The following is a 26154-nucleotide window of genomic DNA, read 5'->3' as shown; positions in this document are numbered from 1 at the left end:
TCATCGCTATACCACCTTATAGCCATCCTCGGAGAATAATGTTATTCAAATCTTAGTAAGATTCAGTCCACGGGGTAGAAGTGCAAAAGCATGTAAAAAAAAAAAAAAGTAGGCAGAAATTAATTAGCAATTGTAAGCATAGTTCTTAACAGTTCATGGGATTTTTAACCCGCCTAATGGTTAAAATAGCTATGTTAATTACACCAGGAGCTTGAGAGTTATAAGCATCAGTTTTCCATTTTTATTAGAATCTCTGTTAATTTTTTTTTCTTTATTGCATAGAATTGCATCGTGTCATATGAATATTTAGAGATTGGCAATAGAGATAAGAGAGCACATTCATATCATATTTACAGGGTTATATAAATTATATGATGATAAAATAAAAAAATATTATTCCTATATACAATATTTATATTCAGCCTGGGGAACTCCAAACAGAGCATGTCCACCTACTTCATAGGAAAGAGAAGGACTAGGGAAGATCTCGGCGCTTCTCTCTCAACTGGTTTTAGAACTTCTAAAGCTATAACTTAGGAGGCCTAGTTACAGATGACAACTAATTAGAGAGAGAAATAGAGGCTAGAAGTGCAGCAGGAAATAGATGTTATTTCTCACAGCAAAGAGTAAAGTTTAAAGCTCTCTTTAAAAGAATGAAAGTGGTCATAAACAAAACTAAACCGAGTAGCTATGTATGGGAGTGAAATATGGCCTTTGACAAGAAAAGAAAGGTATTGAGGATGATATGGGGAGGAATCTCGGATAATGAGATTTGAAGAAGAAGGAATGAAGAGCTGATTAAACTGTCTGGGGAACTCAACATCGTGGTATTAATGAAATGAGTTCGAATAAGATGGATAAGACATATAGAGAGTATGCCCGATCAAAAGACGGAAGTGCTATACGGGAAACAGGATGGAAAATGAAAAAGAGGACGTCCTCGGATCAGATGGTTGGAGGATCTAAGGTGGTTGAATGTTCAAACGTGGAGATTGGTTGGCTGTGGTTGAGGAGACCCGGCTCTTGCAGGACCGTAGTACTAGAATAAGAATAATAACAAAAGGTATGAGCAGGAGACCGCTCTACCACATGAACAGTTACTTACATTTTTTTCATTTAACGAACAAACACTAGATAATTGGCACTGCTTAAAAGTTTGTTTAAAAATTATTTTATATTTAAAACTAATTCTTACCGGTCTACAAAATCGGAAATATTTTTTTTTTTTTCGCTCCTACAAATGTCTCTTTTTCTTTTTTAATTTTGATGTGACGCTGATATCGCCTAGTCATTTAATTCATCCATTTAGCCGGTGTTATTTGTATTCGTAAATAGACCAATTAGATACAGGTATGATGATACTTGCCGCTGATTGGGCTATACAGCGCTCGTAATGGAAGTTATTCACTCCATATTAATTCATTAGTTTCGTCTTAACAGAGTATTCCTCTCTAGTTAGTCTTTGCTCTGTCTTATTAGTTTAGTTAGCAGCATTTCCTCCTTAATTCGTCATGCTTGTCTTCTTAAGTCCTTCATCATCCTTCTCTCCTTAATATTACCTAATTAAAGAACCCTTACTCAAAGAAACGTGTTAGTATTAGTGGAATATTTAATATAAGAAATGATATGTATGTGGATAATTTATTTATTTTAAATGGTACATACTTGAGTTGATTAATGCATTTTGGTAATTTTCCAGTTTCTACAGTATTTTAAGATTATTGATACTGTAACAGAGAAGAGACATTCATTGCATACAGTTTTAATTTGATGTTTATAGAGAATTTGAAACCTCAGTATTACATATCGGCATAACCAGGAATTCACAAGAAATTTATAATTCAAAATATGATTGTTTTTTGACCCTGACCATCTTCCTATATATGATTGTTTTTTATTCAATGTTATTATTTGGTTACAGTTATTACTATATTAACGATGAAATATGAAAACAGCTTTAAAAAGATTATAATGTGAAAAAAAAGTTTGTAAAATTCTGACAGAATTTATAAGAAAAATCAAAGCTCAATTCTTTCGGTTTTAAATCCATTAGTAATAACTAATAGTGAATTTTATTAAGGCGAAATAGACTCGTTAAGGTAATATAATAATAAAAAATAAAATAGGCAATCATATAACATTACTAAATAAAAAAGAGTAAGATCAACCACGATATAAAGAACCTAAGAGAGAGATTTTAAGGTCACATCTACTTTAAGAACAGAAATAACGAAAATTAAAAATTACTAATTATTTTCTTACTAGCTGATAGGGAGGAAAACATATAATTATTATTTGAGGCTTTATTATTAGCTGTTTTTTAAAAATATTAATCCCAATTTTATTTTTATCGAATTCTTAAACTACGTTTAAAAGTACTAAACGTATCGATTTTTAGTTTTAATAGTTATTTTAATTTATTTTTTAATGGTTTTGAACATATAATTTATTTATTTCACTTTAACTCACTCGGTCACGTAAGTCATTACATGAACCAGTAAAAATTATTCCTATTCATATTTTACTACAGTGTATCGTGTTTAGCTGAAATCTGATTTCTATCTCTGGATACTTACTTGTTTTGTTCCGTGTTCGGTTAAGTGTATATATATGTAGTTAGGTATCGCTATATATACATTTGGAGGACCAGCAGATTCAAAAATGGATGAAAATATTGCTTCCTAAATCTAGCTTCTTTAAAAAAATAGAAAATGTATGGTCAGAAAGTATACACATCACTGCATTTGATATTTCACCTAACTCACAAAAACGTGGATATTTTCCATTGTAAAATTAAGTCTTCAATGAGATGGAAACAAAAAGTGTGGGTTCTTTATCCACCCCTTAACTCCAATAAATATTTAATTAACTTTTAAATGTTTAATACATTTATTACTTTAAACATTTCATTCCGATAATTTTAATTTACCAACAAATAAAAATATAAATTATAAAAAAAAAATAAAAAATCGCAGTTACGACAGTAAAGAAAAAGTTATCTATGTATACACGGTGTGGCATTGATGACCCTACCCTACCTTCATAGCAAATCGGAAATCCTACAGAAGGACCAAAACGGGCGATCAAGAATCTCCACAGTCTATAGTGCGAACAGGAAAAAAAAAATTATATAATATAAGCCAATATGAATCCTCAAATACGTTTTCAATAAGCAACTGGCGTGAACTAGATGAACTGTACATTGCTGATACGTAGATGTAGTAGATACAATGGAGTAAGTTGGACAAACACTCCTCCCCCTCTTCCCCGAAGGAGAGCCTAAGGATGCCCCCTCCCCGTTGTTAGAAGGCAGTGGGACAATGGACACTAAGGACTCGACAACAATACCCTGGTCGTTACCAATGTTTACAGACCGATAACGCACTCACCTATTGTCGCCCGCGGGACACGGTATCTGATAAATCACTTCCTCTCCTCTGCCTCGGAGATCCCGAAACTGTATAATCCAGTATCGGACCCCTTCCGGTCGATGCCATTTCCTGCAATATACACTCTCCACCCCTCCCCCTCGAACGAAGGCCAACAGGGAATGATAAAAGTATACTCTATTAGCAATTTCCCGGATGATGAATCGGCAGCTTAACGATCCCCAGGCACGCAGTTCAATTTGTATGTCACAGAGCTTTGTAGTACCTCGGGATAGTGCAGCGAGCTTAGGCAATGAGTTATCATAATATTATAAAAATAAAAATATACTGATGATGGGCACCATGAATTTTTTTTCTGACCTTTATTAAAAATATAACAATATTAATATATACATGAGTATATAAGCATAAAACTGGGGGCACCATGAAATTCAAAACATTTGATTAATACAGCATGATTTTAAATTGAAATTGCGAGAAGTATTATAAGTTTTTATTTGAAAAAATTAATATTTATCTAAGGCTATATATAAATATCAGTACATATTTAATAAAAACTGACTGTTCAAAATCAATATTAATATAAGACCCGTTTAATATATTTTAATAAAACCTGACTATGGTAGCAGACCTGTTGATCGGGCATATATTAACACTTTTTTTTGGGAACCAACCCAGAGCGAAAACAAATAAAGAAAATAAAGAAAAGGGTGCGAAGCGATGTTAGGAACAGTAAAAATGACAAATTTTTGGATTACAATTTGTGAAAATGTAGAAAAACAAAAAGTAATAACATACAATTTCTGAAAAAAAAAAAAAAAAAACCTAGAGAGAAAAAAATAAGAATAAGAACTACAGAAAAGGAGGAAGAGAAGTGTTCGGATTAGTAAAAGTGAGACAATTTTACAATAAAAATTGAGTAAATTTAAGTAAAACAACTTAAAACTACACGGTAATTGTTAATTAGTTTATTGTACATATTTTATCTTTTTCTATGTTTCTAAATGCACCAACAAATTTTTACCTACAGAGAACATGTTAAGGATTTACAAAACACATTCCTTACTCCAGAAAATTTTATATTAAGTATGAAAAACCTCTAATTTCAATATAGTAAAGGTTCTTAAACTTGATTTTTTTTTAAATATGAAAATGTAATTTGATTATACATAAATTTTTCAAAACACAGGAAAAAAAAACTTTTGCAGTTAGACTTAATATGAGAAAAATATTAATTTCCACAAATTTTCTTGACAAAATAAATAAAGCATACCTAATTGGATAGAACGACGGGGTTATATTCCTGTAATGCAAGGAAAAGGAAAATTGAAGAAAGTGAGCAAATTAAGGATCATTATAAATATATTTTTTTTTTGTAAACAGCCAAAACTAACAATCCAGGGGATACGCCTTATTTTTTTGAAATATTATCACAAAAAACAGAATTTTTTTAGCAATGTTGCCCCAGAGGCAGTTCGCCTTTCTCGAGAGAATTCATAAACAGGTCAGAAAAGTAAGCGGAAAATTGCATTTACTTTTTGTTACCAAAGGTAATATTGTGTCTTGCTGGAATTATACGTTTGACATACATATACAAATGCAATGTTCCTATTGCACCTCCGCTGCACTCCCTCGACCATAAAACTTTCGTATCAGATGGCGTTATTCAAAGTTGTGAAAATTTTAAAATATCTTATTCGCTGCAATATTAAATTATAACTTGGTTTCCTCTACTGGCTTCACAATACTTTTTCATCTTAACAATGGAAAATAAAGCGATAAACTAAACCAGAATTAACAACAGACAAAAATTGGATATTTTTTCAATTCTTTTTTTTATATATAATACTTACACTTTCTTGAGACTGGTTATTATTGTTTAATAATTATTGTTGTCCGACGTTTCGTCCTATTCGGCCATGCTCAAGGACAGTCTATCACAAACAGGTTTTATTATACACACATTAGTGTAGGTAAGGTTACAAATACTTTAATGATAAATTATAATAGTGAAAATCAACTGTGATTAAAAGTTTTAATTTTTCTCGTGCTTAAAAAGAAATATAAATCGTTTTGAGACTAAAATTGGATAAAATTTATTTATTTAAAAATTCATTTTTTTTTTATTTACAAATAAAAAATTTTGTGGCAGTGAACCTTCTCAGAATTAATTTTTATGTCCATAACACATTAAAGAAAATGTAAAATAAATATATTTCTTTATTATAAATATATATTCAGATTCCTTAAGAAGTAATAATTAACTTTCACGTTTTACCAAATTCAAAGATATATTTTGTCAAATATGAGTTTTCTTAAAGAATGGTAATCCATTATAATTTTTTTCAACATTAAAAATTTATTGAAAGTGACCGCATTGAAAATGAAGAAACCGCTGTTAAAGAATCTTAATGGGAATTTAAAATTTATATTACTAATAATTAGATTCAAACAAATTAAAAAAAAGAACTAAGAAAAGAAATGAGTGGCTAATTATTTTTTACCCAATCTATGGGATAGTATATGTTATAAGAAAAAGTCAGTTGTAACATATTTATTAAAATTATAAAACTCTGGCAAAAATTCTTTAAATAATTACCACTAAAATAAGTTCGCTAATTCGCTTTTAATGGTTTAAATAGTAATTATGGGAATTAAAATGAGGTATTGAAGATTATTTTTCAATTCAAATGATTTACTTATTAGATTTTTTTTTTAACTTTCAAGGTTTTCAATTTATTGACCAATCATTATCTAATACCTTAAGAGCAATATATAATAGAAATAAAACTTTATACATGATATATAGAAGAAAAGAAATACAAATACAATAAAAGTTTATATACCTTTGAGTATAAAGAAATGTATTAAAAAAAACAATGAAGTTAAAAATCCACATTAAGTTTTTTAATGACATATAAATTAATTAGAGATTTTAATGCTTTAAAGTTAAGAGTTTTTATTTTAATTTAATATTTAATACAAAATTTTAATTTTCCGTATTTCAATTTATTTTTATTGATACATGCGTGTGTAATTTTGATTCTGTTTTTCTTATTTAAGTTTTTAATAAAAAATAAATAGCTGTTCAAGATTTTAGCTATTTGTTTAAGAATACAAATAATATAATAGTAAATTTACATTTTAAAGTTCAAATATTATATTTTTTTTATTTGATAGAAATATTTCTGAATTAACGATTTAATGTATTGGATGAAGAATTAAGACGTTCTCTAATACCTAACCTAGAGCAAATAATCATCTGCCTGTTTAATAATATATTTTTTTAGTTTTAATCAATTAGCATTTATTATTTATAATTAAATTAATTATAAAAATAATAAGGTATATGATCGTAGATTAATAAGTGGAGAAGATAGTGGGGGGTGCGGTTAGCACATATAAACAAAAAAATATTTATTTATGCCGACGTTTCGACCTGAGTTCTAGGTCTGTATCAGGGAGCTTACAGCAGAAGTATATCATAGTATTATTAGTAGATATATTAGTATTATGTTGAGTTTAGCCACTATCTCAGCCGCAAGCTACCTGATGTCGACCTGAAACTCAGGTCACAACGTCGGCAACAATAAATATTTTTTTGTTTTTTTTTGGCTGATCGCAACCCTCCCTCCTAATAATCTCCCCCACTTAATTATAAAAATATGAACGTGCAATCAAAACAATAATAACAATTTCTGTATATGTTTTAGAACTTTGGTATGTTTTGTATCCAATTACGTACTTCCTATACCTGTTGCAGATCGTAATATTTATCAATAAATAAAATATTTGAAAAAAATTTTTTAAAGGCATATCACAAACATCGACGAGATGCCATGTTGATTAAAAACAAAATTGTGCCTATGTGATTCCAGAGTTTAAAAAGTAATCAGAAGAAGAATTTATCGTAATATTGAGACTCTCATAAATTATCATTAAGTCATAACCTCAAATACTAACAAGTGATCCTTGTAAAACACGTCCAGAGGTCTATAAAAATCTGAAGCTTCTTGCGCTCGCGGAATAAAAGGGAATAAAACGTATCCTAAATCGAGAAAAGGACCCTGTCATTTACATAAACTCACGGTTAAACGTAAAATAAAGAGAAAAACTGAAGATAGAAGGAGGAGGGGATTACTTAAAAATAAATCAGTTTCCGCAGCGTAGAGTGGACGGCCAAGTTTCTATAAGAAATAATTGCATAGAACAAAAAGTCTCGAGGAGCGAGCAACTTTCCACCAACCCCATGATACTTTGCATAATTCAATTGTGAAAATTCTCTAACCCCCAGCCCGGGAGCTCTCGAGTAATTTTCTTTTAATTCGCTTTTAATTTGCTCCCCTCGGGTTGGGAGAGGGGTGTAGGGGTACGTGACCGTGAGAACTCTCTTCACTTTCACATCACCCGGGACCTATTTAGTTTTGTCGCTTCCCCAATTTCCCCCTCCTCAATCCCAATGTTTTCTTTTTTTGTGAATAAATTTCTCGATTAGGATACAGGAGTAGAAGTGAGAGAATAAAAAAAAAATAATTGAAAATCTTCTATTAACAAAATAAATTGAATAAGAAATAATAATATCACTTAATAAAAAACAAAACAAAAATATGGAATAATTATACACAGTTACAACTATAACGCAGTTCTTCTACCAATTAAAATTTAAATGAAATTAAAGATTAAACTTTAAGAGAGATATTTCTTACACTTGTGTGTTTTATCACCCTTCCCTTCTTCAAATAGAATAAATTTTATAATGAATATATGTATTCATTATTTTTGTATTTAAGTAGTTGTAACATAAGTGGTAAGTAAGTATCATCACATTGCCAATGAACACTAACGAATAACGGGACGGGGTAAAACAATTTTAACTCTGTCAGAGATGGCAGGCCTCTTGTAAAGGAAGTCAAAGATAAATGGCAATCTTTGTGGAACGAAAGCCCAATGAATAAATTAAAAATTATTGAAAAGGATGTCAAGCCCTGGGGTACCTCCAGTCACAAATGCCGTAGAGAGGAGGTTGTACTGACCAGGCTGAGAATAGGTCACACGAGGCTCACCCACTCCTATCTTATTTCAAAAGAAACGCCTCCGAACTGCCAGTATTGCAACAACAATCTACCAATAAGCCATATTTTCCAAAGATGCCCATATTTCACACAACACCTCAATAGCTTAGGACTAAACCAAGATATATCAAAAACCCTTGGAGGCGATGATAAAGCAATAAAATTGGCGTTTCAGTTTTTAAAATAACAAAATTTACTGACAAAAATATAACTTGATCGTAAGGAAAAAAATAATAATAATAAAATAAAATAATAAATAATCAAATAAAAAAAAAAAAATTTAACGAATATTAGCAAAATTAAATTAAATATAAATAACGTTGATGACCAATGAAGTTTGACACTAAACAAAAACAAACAAACAAATATATTATCTAATTTCAAAATTGTTTTGAAGAGACGTAGTCTCAGAGTAATAAAACTATTTTTCATTTCACTATCAAATCTTCTATAAAGTTTCATACCTAATTCGGTATTTAAATCTAAAACAATTAGTACTAATAGTAATTATCCTAAGAATTTATTTTAATTGTTATTTTTTGAAAGAAAAATACTTTTTACCCAATACTATTCTAACGTTAGATATGTCATGTGCATATATAATATAGATACAAGAAGATATTAACATAAGCGATTGTATACAGTTGATTTTACAGCTAGAACACAAACTCAATGGCCTGATCAAGACAGCATCTAGGAGAAACAAAGCGGGGACGAACTTTTCATTTTTAAGCTTTCATTTAAGGCTGAAATGCTAAAAGTGATCTTTGTTGTCTTTTTTCCCCTGACAAGAGGATCTCATGCAAATGACAAGTTCTTTGAACACTAATGAGTGCGGGTCCTCTGAGAGACGAGCAACTTCATAACCGGCTCGTCCGTATCAATTGCTCAGTCTCCCCCGAACAATACCCCGCCTCTTCAAATCTCCTGATGACTTTGTAAACCTCAGATATCGCCCATCTGAGCGTGCCTAGAAATACTTAAAGAAGAATTAAAACAAATCATCGTTATAATAAAATGTTATCGCGATGGAATGTGGTCAGAACATGACTGTAGTCGATTTTAAAACGCATATCTTTCCTTGATTCATAATAATTTATCATTTCTGCACAAATAAAAAACCCAGGGGTCGAATGACATGGTTAATTAAAATTAATCTGTCGATATGATTTAATTATCCTTACCTCACATTATTCTGTCATTAGGAAGGAATATAGGAATACAACCAAGATTTGGTGTTTGATAAACGAAGAGATAGAGGAGGACTTTTAATTATGAAATGTTACAAAATGCTGGATTTAGTATGCCAATTAAACTTACAAAAAGTACACTGACTACCATAGATAATTATAGAAACAACTATAACGATTGCCAGTAGATATTGAACACTAAATAGCATAAACAAGCTATAAACAATCCTCTGCAGAAAAGACATTTGCCAAACAGAGCGGGAGCCGACCGCAGACCGCCCGGTAATTAACCTAACGAGGGTCCCTGATGCACGTTGCCGAGGGATCAGTGCACCGCCCCATCTGCATCGCTAGTCTTACCCTGGGTCTGACAGATTAGTGTAGTCGCGGATTAGTCGCCTCTGCAATCCGTGTACGGCTGCGGTCGCTCAAATAGGTCTAAAGCTCTCACCACACTCGCTGCTTTGGTCGTGTGTACGGATCAGCGCTTTGAACAGCAGATCATTCCAGGGAGGAAGAAGATAATAATAATATACTAACTATCGTCAGGTATTATGCTCATTAGTCTTGTCTTCGTAGTTAACTCTATTGTAATATAAGAGATATTAATTTACCAAGTCAAGGTCTTTGAAATCATACAAGTATCGCTTTACGAGTAATTAAATGACAAATTAAGTAAAACAATTGCATTGATAATGAAAGATCAGGTATTCACTTGGTATCAGAAAGGTTTATTAAATGTGAATCCCACTTGTTTCTAACCTGGCTTCTCCTTCATTACCTATTAATCCTCCTAGGCGTCTGAAAAGAAGATGGCCTCGAGATCTTCTTCTCTAGAAATGTTATTGGAGTTCTATCAGTGGGTAGATTCTCCACATGTTTTTATCATGTTACTATTTCACCTACAGCCAATTTACTTGTTGTATATATGTGTATACAGTTGTAAATATCAAGAAATAAATTATAAAAAAAAAAATGTGAATCAATTTACGACTGCTTTAACAGAAAACAAACTTGCTACTTCATTGCACCTGTTATTGATTATTGCAACAAAATAAGCGTGTTCAGACGATTTTATACGACGTAACAATCCAATGCTCTTGAAAGTCAATTTTCAATGGCTTACTTTTTGGTTGAAAAATTCAAGATATGTTTACATTTTTAAAAATATTATAATAACTAATACATTACTTATTGTGTTTTTTCACAGTTAGACCAATTAGTATCAATGAATCTTCCAGTAAAAAATGCCTTCCTCCCAAGGAAAAAAAATAAATTAAAATACTCAATTCACTGATTTCACTCCTTTTAAAGAACACCAACAAAATAGAGAATAAAAAAAAAACTAATATCATGTATTATGTACCAATTAAATAATTACTATAAGGAAGCGACTCGAGACTAGAGGGCGTTGTATCTAGGTCCTTCCACGCTATAATGTAGGAATTAAATTCCATTTTTTTATTTATCTGTTTGTAGGATAGCCCGGGTGGCGGTCAATGATTTGGATTATCCTCCTACCATCTACTTCATACGGTCAACTATCTTCTTTCAATATTTTTTTTTATTATCTCTCCCCCTATTGCCAGTATGACAGAAATGAAATAAAGGAAGTCATACAAAAAATTTTAAATTGTAGAAAAATTAATTTAGTTTGTGAATAAATTCACGAATAATAAAAACTAAATAATACTTACTGAAAAATCGTTACTTATTAGTGAAAATGGGTAAAAAAATGATAATAATCAATTACTTTGTATTTAAATAAAGGACAAATCTGATTCAAGCCACTAGTCAATTGTTCTAGAATAAATCTAGTTATCGTATGATTATTATTCTTGCTGTATAATATTATTAATGACTTTAGATGAAAGTGAAAGGGTATTTTTACTGCAGTGGCTTTGTCTGCTCCCTCACAAGTTATTGTCACATGTACAACGGAGTGGGAATAGAAGTCTAAACATATCGCACACAACGGAGTGTTGAATCAGTCATGCAGAGCTCTGGGTTTCATCACAGCCGGCGATGAGACTGACATGGACAAAGCATCGTTGGGAAGTAATCAGTCACCTGATACGTTCGCAGTAACGGGTTATATCACAGCATCCGTGGCTTATCAGTTGGAGACATCAAACGGTATATTGGAAGTATATTACCTTTTAATAGTTTAATCAAGATGGTCAATAGTTAATCATAAAATGAATCAAACGATGACGTAACTAAATTCGAGACGTAAATTGAAATAAAAACCGTACATAACCCAGTATTACACAGAGCTAAAGTGTCTCTATCCATCCTTCCTATGTCAGTATTCCCTAGCTTTTTTCCTATTCCAAGCAATTAGTACTCAGCGTCCCTCCTGTATCCTAGAAAACCTGCAATTCAAATGCTCAATCCAATCCCGTACTACCAGGTCCCGTTTGTATGACATCTAACTTCCACCTCACTGAACTCCTGCATTTAATAAATCATTTTTTGCATGAGTTGCATATCACAAGAACTCCATTCCCTGTAACATACGTCATCTACCAGCCCTTCTCTCGTTTAAAACCGTTATATTTTATTACCTTTTACTTCACCAATTTACTCTGATATTATTATAGAGAAGATGTAGAACAAAACCTTTTATTTTTTTTTGTATTTAGTCAGTTAGTTTTTATCTCTGTATCTAAATTATTTATATACAATTTTAAAATAAGTAATAATTAAGTGTGACCAAACTGATTTTGGCCAATATATGTTGTAAAATTAAAATTACCTAATGATTGTTCTAAAGGGACCTAGACCCAGAATAATACACTATTTTTCATTTAAATTCATACAAAAATATAATTTATTCTTAATTTAAAACAAATTTGATCCTTTTTTTTCTCTCAACTTTATTTTTTACAACTTTTCCAACGTTTCGACCTTCAGACCATTCTCAAGGATACTTTCATACTGATGTCATTTCCTTTTTCAAATCTTAAAAATGCAGGCTAATTGCCTTTGTCTCATATAACCTTTTCTAAATAATTTTTTCTAGATTTAAACCTTTTCTTCCTTCAATCACATTTGCAACCTGTTGAAGGTAGGTTCTGTTTTAAGTTCCAAATGTGAATGAAGGAAGGAAGAAAAGTATTTTATAAAAGATTTAAATCTAGGAAAAAATATTTAGAAAAGGTTATATGGGACAAAGGCAATTAGCCTGCATTTTTATGATTTGAAAAAGGAAATGACATCAATATGAAGGTATCCTTGAGAATGGTCTGAAGGTCGAAACGTTGTCAAAAATAAAGTTGAGAGAAAAAAAGAAGGAACAAATTTGTTTTAGATTAAGAATAAACTAAATCACTCTCAAACAAGAATATATAAAATAATTAATCTAAAAATATAATTTTTTTTTTTTGTTTTGACTGCCGTCAAAATAGCCCTGAAGAAGCCCTGCAACGTGGGGCGAAACGTTGGCTCATTAAAATAGTATATTTCTACTATTTGAGTTTTTTTGACCGCACCCGGACCATATTCCTTTCATAAAAATATAATTGTTTGAATATTTACTTCATGCCATTAACTATTTGTTTATAGTTAAAAAAAAAAAAATGAAATAAGTAACACAAATAAGGTTTCATTTCGAATAAGGCCTCTCAGTCATTGTTATATTTTTAATTTCTTAAGAAACATGTGGGCGAATTACTACTAGAATCAAGATATTTTAGTAGAAGTACTATTTACAGGTAACAGTTAATATATTTATTTATCAATAATTAGAGAATTTTGGTATGGTCTGTTAGCTAGTGATATCCAGAATAAGTAAATGTATTATAATGTATAGCTTACGTAGCGTAACATTATTTGCACTTTTAGGCGAAAATACATAACAAAAAACAAACAGCCTAATTAAGCCCCAGTGTAACTGAACAGGGGAGAAAATTATTTTATGCAATCAAGAATTTTATTTAGAGTTCTGATAGAGCTGTAACTTTAAAGAAATATTTTGATTAAACAAACAAATATCATTTGACGCTCTATTTCTCTCTGACGTTTCAGTCCTCATGACATCCAAGGAGGCACCTAAAATATTCATTTTATTTGCTTAAAATTCACTAATACCATAACACTATATGTATACTGTTACACCTTACAATTGATTTGTCAAAGTTAATAAAAACTTTATTGATTTTCGAAAACGTCTTCCTATGGTAGGCTAATTTCCCAAGTTTACAATAATATATTATTTATAAATTAATATCACAATAGTTTCTTTTGATAAATTTCTAAAAAAAATAGTTAATAGTCAATTTAAATTTTTAACAATCATCTTATGTATACAATATACACTATTATCAAAATCGACCTTCACAATGAAAGGATCCTGTTATCAACAAGTGCTTAATATATTTCAGTGGGAGTGGGTAGCAAAGCGGTAAGGCACTTTGTACAAACTTCAAGCCGGGTGCGAATCCGGCAGTGGGAGATAATTATTTTCTGTTTGACTGTAGCCGTGGATCAGCCTTGTGGGTTCTGATAACCTTAATCGAGAAAAAGTCTAGAGATAGATCGTAATTCTCACCAAATCACCTTCTTGCACAACCGTTAGTCTAGTAACAGTACTTCCTAACTAAGTACTGCATCTCTGACCCTCCTTGAGTTGTAGTGTTGCAGATTTAATTTTTTTTATTAATATATTTCTTGTAAATTATATTATATATTTAACTACTGTACTTACTTAATGAAGCATGCAACACGAATTAATACAAAATAAAATTGTAAAAACCCACATAACCTTAGAAATAAACATTTCATTAAATTTTGAGTAAAACATGAAATTATAACATATGCAACTGTTTTAAGTAACGTAATGATGAATTCAATGGTAATAAAAACGATTAAAATAAGGATTACGTATCTTACTAAAAAAAATCTTTAATTGATTGCGTTCATTTATTTATTTTTTATAGCGTTGCAAACATATACAGTTACATTAAACATTAAACACGTTCGACGAACTCAATTTCATTAACTCAAATCCCGAGAACAGGCAGATGTGTCTGATTGAGTAAGCTTCGACACTAAATGTGCATTAGCAATTGTAGGACCCTGATGGCATAATGCATGCCGTGGCAATATGGATCAATGCTTTCGGTGTGTATGCAAGTGCGGTTTGGACCTACGCTTCCTGGTTAAATTTGCCATTTATCTTAAAAAAAAAAAAAATATTCATAGCGACAGTAATACTCAACTAAGAACATTTTTCTTACTCACCCTCAAAGGGACAATTCACTTTAATGCAAAGAAGATAATAAGTCTAGAAAAGTAGTTCACAGTATGTACACAGGATAATATACTTGAGATGATGGGCATTAAAAAATATAAATAAATATGCCAAATATTAAAATTTGAATTTAAGAAACAAATTAGTACAGAGTGTATGAACACAATATGTAAATATTTTAGGGTTAAAATTTTACTTCACAATGTTTTATTCATGAAAAAAAAAAAGAAAATATAATTGTCAAAGTAATATCAGAAAAATAAACCTACGTTTTACACTACGACTACGAATTGCATCTACATTTCTAAAAGAATCAAATGAAGACGAAAGTACACAGAGGAAAAACAATAGATTAGAGAAATATACAAGAAATCAAGAGAATGATTCTGACTTCACTTAAATTTTTACGAACTTCTTTAGTTGTTGGATTTTTATTAGTACTGAAGTAGTTTTTTTTTCCTATTTATTTTTATAATGAGGTAAAGATAGTTGACCGTAAATGAATAAGAGAAGATGGTCGCGGGGTGCGGTCAGCAGAAAACCACAAATAAACAAAAAATATCCACTTGTGCCGACGTTTCTACCTTGTTTCATCAGGGCTATAAAACAAAAAATAGATAACAACCATCAATCAGAAAATATAAAAATAAAGTAAATAATAGACTAACTAATATGGAAATATACATAACAATGAATTAAATATAATTTCAATTCATTGTAACGTATATTTCCAAATTTGTTGGATAATTATTTATTTTATTTTTATGTTTCTCTTTATTGTTCGCATTCATCAATAGTTTTATATTAATTTTATTAGATATTACAGGCTTCTCCCCGTTAAAAAAATTACCGTGTAGTATTTAAGAGCAACACTATGGCCCTAGAAATAAAGTTCACGACTTTGGCAATCCAAGGTATCCTTCACACCCAGCTATACATATAGCATACCTCCTATATGTACGTACCAAATACCCATTATAATCTTGACAAGATAGTACGAAAAAAAAAAAATAATAAAGTTCATAAATACGCACAATAGTATAGATTCCATTTCTTGGATTATGTCTGTAGTAATAATATTATACTCTCATGAATGGTACGAAAAAAAAAGATAAAAACTAAGTTCACTTCAATACGTAATTTGTGACTGATACGAGTTAATTGTATCGTCCTCAGAAATGCTGCCTCTAAAACGTGATAATCCAGCTATAATTTAAGGTAAAACATGGTAATTAACCAAACTATTAAAAATAATAGTAATTATAAAAAAGATAATATTTCTATTAAATACCTCATCATAGTTTTTATTTGATAGTAACTATTTACCCTTTTTTAAGCATGCTTGTCAGATAAACAGAGTTTAGTCTGAAGAATAGAAAACACCGAAGAATATTACGGAATAATTTAACATTTACAAAGATAATACACAAAATTATAGTTATGACCACCTTACTAAAAATATTGCTTTTTCCAACGCTACTACATGCAATTGATCACAAATTTATTACAGTAAGTAACGATGTTTTGAAATAAAGAAGATTAGAACAGCCTAAAAAATAACATGATTTATTTTTATTTTGTTAAAAAGTGGCAAAAAAAGATAAGCTAATTCTTAATTGAGTCGTAAAATTATTTACATCCAAAAAATTTAAGATGATATTTTAGATTTTTTTTTTAAATAAATAATTTATCCCCACAGATAATAAGTAATAAAACAATAAAAAATATAAACCTTTACAACAAATCTTGCAACGAAAATGATTATGATGCTGAAAAAAAAAAAACAGCTTGCCAAAAGCTGGGTAATTTTTAATATCCCATCTGTATCAAAACTCGTATCATCAATTGTTTGTATTCAGCGCATTTACTTAAGCAGCAAAAAACTAGGATCTCTAATCCTCTGTTCTTTTCACTATTACAATCGACCTATCGATATTAGTCAAGTATTTTGAAGGTTTTTTTTTTTACTCTTTAAAACTTTAATGAACTTGCAGTTCATAAACGGTTAACAAAGTCATCAGAAGTTTAGAGAACTATAAAAAATAAGTAACGCTAACACTACACCAAATTTAGGGAAAGTACTGGCAAAAAAGAGCCAACAGAACCTATTTTGGGCACCTGAAACACCGACAAAGTCAAAATATCTAGAGGAGAACGAAGGTATTGGCTCAACAAGACGCTGATCCGACCTGCTCTCATGTATGCTTCACATACGTGGAATAAGAAAGGCCAGGAGTAACGAAGGTTTATTTAGTCCAGTCCGGGTTGATGGCCATTCGAGAAAACAGAAAAATGCTGAAATGTAGTCTGCGATTAGAAGTCTTCATTGAGCTGAACAAGTTGCTCAGATGAATATAGATAATACCCCAGAAGGAATCCTTGAAGAAAACCTCTACAAAGCAGGATGTAGAGAACAGTTAAACTCAGATCGGAGGACTTCAGAACACTTCTGGGAGTTTGAAACTAGAGAACGGCGCCATATGGCGAAATTTTAGCCAAGCTACATATCGGACTGTATCGTCTCTGATCGGAACGGAACTGATGAAATCGGATCCAAAAAGGAATTTTCGTATAAAGATTTCAAGCAATCTACTAAAAAATAAATTCTACAAACTTTGTTTTTCACTTTCTTTAGCGAATTTCGTAAATGGTCGATTCAATCACTTATACGATAAGTTGATTTTATTTAAATTTTACTGTAAGAAGATAAATTGAGGACAATTAAATAGGTTTTTAATTACATTCGTGACCATTAAATTTAACAACAATAAACTTTTATCCAAAAAAAGAAGCTTCATTAAGTAATTTTTAGATCTTAAAACTAACTTATCCTAAATTATTTTAGAATTTTGCTAGAATATAACAACGAAGTCCACTGTTTGTAAATTTTAATTCATTTGAAATAAATATTTTAAATACTTTATGTACGTTGAGGTTTAGTAGAATAGTAGTTCAGTCATATGTATCCCTAAAAAAATATATTTGGTCACATAATGTAGGAAAAACTTTATTGTGTAACTGTTAAGTTGTGAACTTAACCCACTGAAGAATAACTGTTTAAAATCTTTCATAAAAATAAGAGAAAAAATAAGAGAAAAATACAGAATATCTGACTACTTTACATAGATACAGATAAAAGAAAATCACAAATACTAAATGTATCATTAATTACCTTATAAAAACGAGGAGGAGAAACTAAGATATCCAAGATCACTTACCAAAATTATTAAAATCATATATTTTTATTATAAACAATGAAATGAACAAAACAAAACAAAAAACAAACATAAACATCAGATTAAGGTGCATAGTTCCAGTTCATAAGGAAATTTTTACCATAGAATAAAAATCTTTACTGAAGGAAATGCATTCAGGGGATATTAATACTCACTGGGTTTGCGATGGAACACCTTTCGAGGCATGGTGTGAAAATCTGCAAATAAAAAATCATTTACATTCCAGGACATGTTACGCGAAAAAAATGAAAATTATTTAAAACAAACATCTCATCTAAGACAGAAGACTACTTGGTGCTTGGATAAATTTGGTGACTACAGGAAATTCGTCGTGTACAGTAGAGAACAAAACTAAAATAAAAAAGTGTGGACATTCCTCATTCAAAGGATGTTCTATTAAAAAAAAAAGAACTATACATTATTCACTTTTAACCACTAAACATGCAAAACTAAATAAAAGATGTTAGTGAAAATAATTGGCTATTATTGAGTAATACACATGAAATTAACGATACAAGATCAACACTTAATAATTTTTCCCCTAAATTTGACCTAAAACGACCAAGAAAACGAGCAACGACCTGACAGATTTTTTCTTTTGATGAATTATGATAACACAAGCATTAAATCTCGACCCAAATTTAAGCTAAATAAAATGCAAAAACCTAACAACACGAGTTTGTTTATTTGGCCCGCAATCTGTTCTTCAAATTAATTAGGGGCTAAACTAAAGAAAATCATTATGAAACCACAAATACATTTATTGTTAAAACAATGATTCATATATTTTTTTCTCAGAAATTTATCTTTAAATAAATATTTATGTGAACTGATTTACACTATGTCATGAATAAAATAATTTCCATGTTTCGAATCTTTACTTTTTCAGAATAATTCCCATTACTTATAAACTGGGGTCTATTTACTTTAAATTTCCACATTTTTAGAAACTTCTTTTTTATTATTTTCTTAGGTTATTTATATTGTATAATTAATTCAATATTTCAATGAAATGAAGCCATAAAACGATATAATTTTTATGACTAAATTTTTCTACTTAAATGGAGTGTTTTGTGATATTTAGGATATAAACAATATAGCACCTGTACAGTGAGGGTTTTAAATAATTAATTCTATTAATAATAATATTGGTTTCCAATAAGAATAATTGTAACAGGACCAGATTAGAGAGATGAAAAGAGGGACTTGGTGCATCATCTTGAGAAACACCCTTTGTATAGTATAATACAAATTTAAATTGAACTATATAAATATAGGTAATGCAAACAAATGATATAAATTGGATCCTCCTTACTTGGGATATGGTGTAACTATAATTGAGATTCTATGAAAAAAATTATAACAAAGAAGGTTAATTCTGTAATATCTTGTCTTTTAATACTCTTATTTCCTGTACAGTAAAAGGAAGCTACAGAAGTGACTTCATAACAAGAGGAATAAGTCGTGACTCAGTCGACAGATATAAAGAAACTATTAAACCCTGGCTGTAATAGTTGTAGGAAGAGAGAAGAGGCTGGAAAATAGCCACCATGTGGAAAACAGAGGGAGATATGAAGGAAGGTATTATATAGGAGATAGGGGCATGCATATGTAGAAGGGAGCTTTTTGTAGCCCCGGGGCTTGCCTGGATCAACTTCAGGCACAACTTTTATTCAAACCCGTCCGAGTTTAAATTGATATCAATACTCAAAGTTATAACACAGTATAACGTCGGTTAATACAACTAACTTTCCTGTTATCTACAATAAGGGACTCATGTTCCCTTTAAGTCCTTACGACGCACAGCACTAGAAAACTGTCGATGTTCTCTATGGATTAAGCTTCAAGCCTCAAAGAGCGGTTGCAAACGTATGGCAATCTCAACAATCTGTTCTATCTCTTAAACTTTAACCTTTCAATGGGAAGGTATTCACCGGGTGTACAAGAGAAGTTCATAAATTTTGATATAAACTACATTTCGACTGCCACGCAAATGAAAAAATAGAGAACACCACGTTTACTTCACATACTTTATGTTACCAAATTGATAATGCAATTTGAGATAAAACGTATCATAATTATTTACAAGCATATAACCGAATGTACATGTTTATTTTTCAATCATTCCACAATCCATCAAAAACTATATAAAGCAAAATTCATTCTAAAGTCAGTTTTTCAATTGTTATAATTGAATTTGTTGTTATAGAATTTCTTTCAATTATAGAAATTCTTTCAAATGAAGTTAAATAACACACACATAAGCTGATTTTGAATGCGATCTTTTTCACTTCATGATAATACAGAATATGTTTGGTACTTTTTTTCTTCCACTAAATTTTAAATAACACATAATACTTAATAACAGTTTTTGTCCTCAATATCGCCAGGTTTTTGTAACAGAACTGAATTCAATAAAGTGTTGTTTTTCGAAAAGAGAGGGAGGTTCTTAATGGAATTGTTTTTAATACTATTTAATTAGTTACTAATCTTATCAAATTTTATTTAATCATGAACTAAAAAATGAATTTTTCGCATCTTCTAGAACAGCTTTCATATTTTATTCCCCTTGATTACGGTTGGCCAAGTAACACATTTTAAAACTTGAGCTTTTGGACTATATCGACAGTTACTAAGGATCGTTGTCTTGTATTATGATATACTACTCAGAATATTATTAATAATAAACCCTTAAAGAGACAACCCTGATAAAAACGCCGGGATCTATATAGAACTTTTTATTATTAAATATAAAGTTGTTTATGATGTATTTTTTATTATTATGAGTAAATTATTACCATGTACTATTCCTATACCTATGTCTATCAGATGTAGAAGAGATTTGAATTTATGTTGAGTAATAAAAAGATTATCGATATAGCTTAAAAAAAGCAGTTCATCAATGTATGTGTTCATTATATGATCTAATCTCTTATAAAAATTACCGAATATTAAAAAAAAAATGATACAGAGCAAGAATAAATGACATATATTATGGGCGCCAAAAAAAAACAGTTAATCGACATTGGGGACGGCAACGAGGCCTCATTTTCGCGGATTAATCAGATAAAACAATAATGAAAAGGCATCGAGCATAGGCAATTTATTACTGATAGTGATCACTAGTACTAATACCCATCCGTTTGTCACTGACACATTCTTGATAGAGTCGATTGAAATTGGACATGAAAAGCGATAATCTATTCACACTTGGCCAGTCCTCTCCTGACACAATAGCTTCATTGTTTTCTCAACAAGTAGATAGGCCCCCCACGAGGATCTGTCTATATCCTCCGGCTGTTGACTGGATTGAGGCAAATAAAATTAAATATTAAATAATCCATTATGTGGACTGGCCGAGCCCTTAACAATCCCATCGAAAACGCAGAGTGCTACAAACATGAGAGGGGAGTTATTTTTTTCTCTTTAATGAATACAAAAGGTTCGTAAAAAAAATAAATAAAAAAGTGCTACGAAAAGAAAAAAAAATCGGCAATGCTTAGCAATTGCTAAATTTAGGAATATAGATAGATTAATTGTATAAAATTGAAAGTTTCACCATGATACGTTTTATTTACAAATCGGATTTAATTTATCAGATTAGAGCATTAAATCTAAAGTTTGTTAATGTAGGCTAAAGGAGCAGACATTAATTTTTAAAATGTTTGCATTAACGTAGAAATTAGACAAAATGCAGAGCAGTTAAGAATGAATATATGAGCAATAGTCACCTGCAGAAAAAAAACAAAAAACTTGAAATCAATCAAAGTTAAAATTTTTTTAATTTTTTTGAAAAATAATCAAACGACGCTAAGAAGGAATATGATTCACCCATTCATAACAAAAAATTTGTTGGCCTACTTCAAGCCTCAAACTGTAATTTAATTTTTAATGAATAAAAATAATTTAATAGAATCAGTAATATTTTCTCTTAATCATCAGAAAGAAACTAATTGATTGGCGTATACTGATTATAAAAAAAAGTATACTTTCCAGATATACACCAAAAATAATACGTTTCATTATGTCAATAACATTTTTTTTTTATACCGGAAATATTGGAATCTCCTACGAGTATAAAATTCCAAAAGTCTTATTACAATCCGATAAACGGAAAGGCAATGCATAAAGTACAAACAAATAAATACTGATTTTTATATATTAGATAATTTCATGGTTATTGAAAACCCATATTTTTATTTGATTTTAGGATTTCTTCTTAATTTAAAAATTAATGGATTTTTAAAAATTAACATAAGGTAACTTGATTTATATCGACTTAGTCCAACTTGCATGAAACTTGAAGAATTGACTGAAAAAGAGCCAATTCTAGGGAATATCTTAGAACTGTAAATTTTACAACGCATTTCTACGAATTATGTACGATTCTTTAAACGGCATTAATTAAACTTAATTTTTTACAAGAAACGATACTTGAAATCAATTATATAGTTAGCTATCACAGCTTCGCTCTCTAGAAATTGGTGAAAACGATCAATATACAGTTTTGGGTTTTTTTTTATTATATATTTATTCTATTATACGGTTCGGGCCGCGGAACATGGCAACCCATAGCCAGCCCAGATGTGGAGGACACGACCATGATGAACAGACCCGTAGATCACCGGCCCTTGGCATTCTTCCAGGTGAGAGGATCAGAAAAAAAAACTGCAGAGACCGTTCTAAAGAAGAGATTTAGGATCGATACCACCGTTCATGTTAATACAAACAGACTATTAAGACACAAGACCATAAGACTAGATAGATGCTAGAGCGGGCAATATAATCATTGATAAACTTAAATTTAAAATAGGTAAACGTCATATTAAAAATGATGGAAAATATACTGTCAGTATCTGTGGAAACTAACATACATTTCATGGGCAGCATCCCACATTCAGTAGACAGTAGACAAGAGCACGATGTTATAGTTTGCTTTCTTTTAAAAAAATAGGTACTGATAGAAGATAGGGTTTTTTAATTTTGTAAAATTGTTATTATCTGACTAGTGGGTTATTTAATTTTTTTAAATACCCTGAGATATCCTTATGTGCCAATACTAAACAAGTTAATATATTTCTTCCCTGACCACCGACAAAAATACTTTTTACCTTCCATAAAAATGTGATTATCCTATCACATCACAAATATTCTGATTTCTATGCGCAAAATGATCAAACTGTTTCGTTGGATAAATCCTTAATGCGCAGTGCTCAACTATTATGGTGCAATATTTACGTTATAGTTATTATCCAATTATTATTATAGTTCAAGGTTTATCGTTTGGTCATCAAAATATAGATCTAGAAGGTTCTAGATATAAGTAGAACATGTATACATACAGAGAAGAAGGACTAAAAGTCCTTCAGAGATTAAAACAGGGTTATCAACACAGATCATACGGCAGAAATATTAAAAAAAAAAAAATTGAAACTGAAAATGTTTTCGATATCTGACAACTTATCCAGAATACAATATCTCATAAGCTACCACTCCATATACAACCTTCTCCCCTTGATCCGAGAAGGAAGCCAGAATCTGAGGTGGAAGAGTAAGAGTTGGCGCTAAAGCATTCCTGGTGGCTGAGAAAGGCCGCAGCAATGGAAACAATCTAGGTCTCACATTTTATCAGACGGCTCGGTTTTGCCTCATGTGATATGCTTCCGCGGTTTCTTCAGTTACCCGAATCAAAAGATCTTCAAATTTTTTTGACGTAAATTAATAATGTGATTGAAAAAAAAAAAATGAAATGATGACCCTCACTTAAAAATAATATCCTACGTTTTTATGTTATAGGGAATTCTGAGTCATTAAAAACACCGATTAAAAATAGAATATTAACCATAGATTTTCAAACAACCACTCCATCTGATATTGATATTGAGTATAATATAATAAAAATAAATTTTTGCAACTTTAAGACTACAATTTAACGCATCTAAAGACCTAAATTGTTAGAAAACATACAGTGTGTTATGTAAAACTTTAACAATATTTTAAAGAGGTAATAGTAGATTTCAAAAACAATAAAAAAGTACATGTAGTCCGATTCTCAATGGAAAAGGACAAAAATGATATTTTGCCCTTTTCCATTGATAATCGGACCACGTTAAGTCAATTTTAAAATTAAACAATTTCATTCATTACAACCACAATAATTTTATTTTATATATTCTTTGTAAATATGACACGCATATTAATAATCTTTATTTAATTTAGCGGACAACAATGGTATTTTAAGGTGACTAAATTTTAGACCACATATTTTGTTTACAAAACTGATTCAGCTCATTATATTATGAACCTCAACCTAATATGCTCTCTATACTTATTAAACAATTAAGTTTTCAGAAAGCGAAAAAACTGCAGTTTAGTGGTAGTACAGCTAAAGAACAAAATAATAAATAATTCAGAATTTTATGAAAAACAAAATATGTTGAAATATTTAGCAGTTAGAATAGTTTAACAATAAAAAATTTACATTTGTTTTTAGAAAAAACATTATTAATATTGGCACGACAGACCATAGAGATTCAAGGCCTCGCGCAATGTACGTAGGAAATATATCGCGCGTCGCATGACGAAGTTTTCATGGGTGGGTTCGTCACTCCCACGCCTATTTTTGTGAGTGGCACCCATTGGCTAACGGGCCTCACAAATGCCCAGGTGGAGATTGTGAGTGAGTATTGTATTGTGAGTATCGGGCCAAGGACTCGATCTCGTAACCTTTGGGTTGACAGATAAGCACATGCTAAAATTAAGAAATAATTAGCAAATAAAGTGTTGATTCCTATTCAACAAAAGCAGGATTTACTTAAATTTATATTTAATGAATATCAATTATTTCAAATTATTTAAAAAATCGGACCATTATCTGTACGAATTTTTTTATTGCTTTTGAGGTTAATGCTATTTCAACGTTACAAAAGATTATAGGATATCCTGTATTATATAAAACATTTTATAGAAGTTGGCAAAAATGTGACTAATACTGTTCCAAGTTTTGATAAAGAGGAAGTGTTCAATACGATATTTCAAAAGTAGACTACTAGAAGTTTTGATCGATTTCACTATATCTCAAAAGTTGGAGGTTTCCATTTTCGCGTTATGTTCACCACTCATGTAGGGATTGTAGACCGTGATTTAATAAAAGAACCTACCACTATTTTTATATTGAATTTCAATATTTAAAGTCTGGACGATGGTACCAGATTGGAGAATAATTTACTATGACATATAGTATAGGTTAATATGCGAATCACCTCAAAATCGTTAACAGAAACGTTGTAAGGCGAATCTACGGTGGCATCTGCTAAGCAAGTTGGCAAATACGTAGCAATGCACAAGTTGAAAGTATTCTAAGTAATGCGAATAATTCAAAACAGGAAGACTACAATAAGCGTCCAGATTACGAGAATGGAAGGGATAAGAGAAAACCAAAAAGCATATGGTACGAAAAGGACTAGACGAGGAGTAAGATAATAGCAAGGTACAGCAAAAAATCGGATCATATGGATAGATGTAATTCGTCAAAATATAGACCACTAGCTTATGGGGATGGACAAAGTCAAACGTCTACCGCACACCAAGCATATATATCATCGAAATTTCGAAAACATCAGGTCCTTCGGTTTAGTTACATCGAACAGACTACATTCCTACAACAGTTTTATAACTTCCAAGCGGTTCCTACAGTTATACTAGCATGTTGTTTCTTCCCCAATGGCAGACTGAACCCAAGAGAACACTAAAATTCAACATGAATGGCCGTTAGCTGTCGTTGGTTACGTGGAGAGATTTACATATCGATCTACAGCCGCTAGTCTGACTATTATTAAAAAACTGTCACACACGCAGGTCACGGAACAGACGGCTGATTTATATAAGATTATAATTTGTATTTAACCTGTACTGGCCCCGTGGAGACCATTTCTCTCTTTAAAACATAATTTATTGGATTAGCAAGGTAATCCTGGGCACTGGGCAAAAAAGGGATGAAAAAGATCCCGGATC

The 26154-nt window shown here is 30.7% G+C and overlaps 1 protein-coding gene across 13 annotated transcripts in view; it reads right to left on the bottom strand.

Moving 5' to 3' along the window:
- The window catches only part of Lar (tyrosine-protein phosphatase Lar), a 969819-nt gene that overhangs the window by 433086 nt on the left and 510579 nt on the right, over window positions 1–26154 (bottom strand). For 8 of the 13 annotated variants that reach the window (XM_067045667.1, XM_067045668.1, XM_067045669.1 and 5 more), the window contains one exon: window positions 18297–18338. The exons of the other annotated variants lie outside the window; for them this stretch is intronic. In XM_067045667.1, coding sequence (XP_066901768.1) covers window positions 18297–18338 — 42 coding nt within the window. The remainder of the gene's footprint in view (window positions 1–18296; window positions 18339–26154) is intronic. 13 annotated transcript variants of the gene reach the window in all.

The sequence above is a fragment of the Halyomorpha halys genome, unplaced genomic scaffold, assembly GCF_000696795.3.
Source record: "Halyomorpha halys isolate HHAL.00 unplaced genomic scaffold, Hhal_1.1 Scaffold438.1, whole genome shotgun sequence".
NCBI classification, from domain to species: Eukaryota; Metazoa; Arthropoda; class Insecta; order Hemiptera; family Pentatomidae; genus Halyomorpha; species Halyomorpha halys.
The sequence above is the reverse complement of the archived record's forward strand: the minus strand, read 5'-3'. Positions and strand labels throughout refer to the sequence as shown.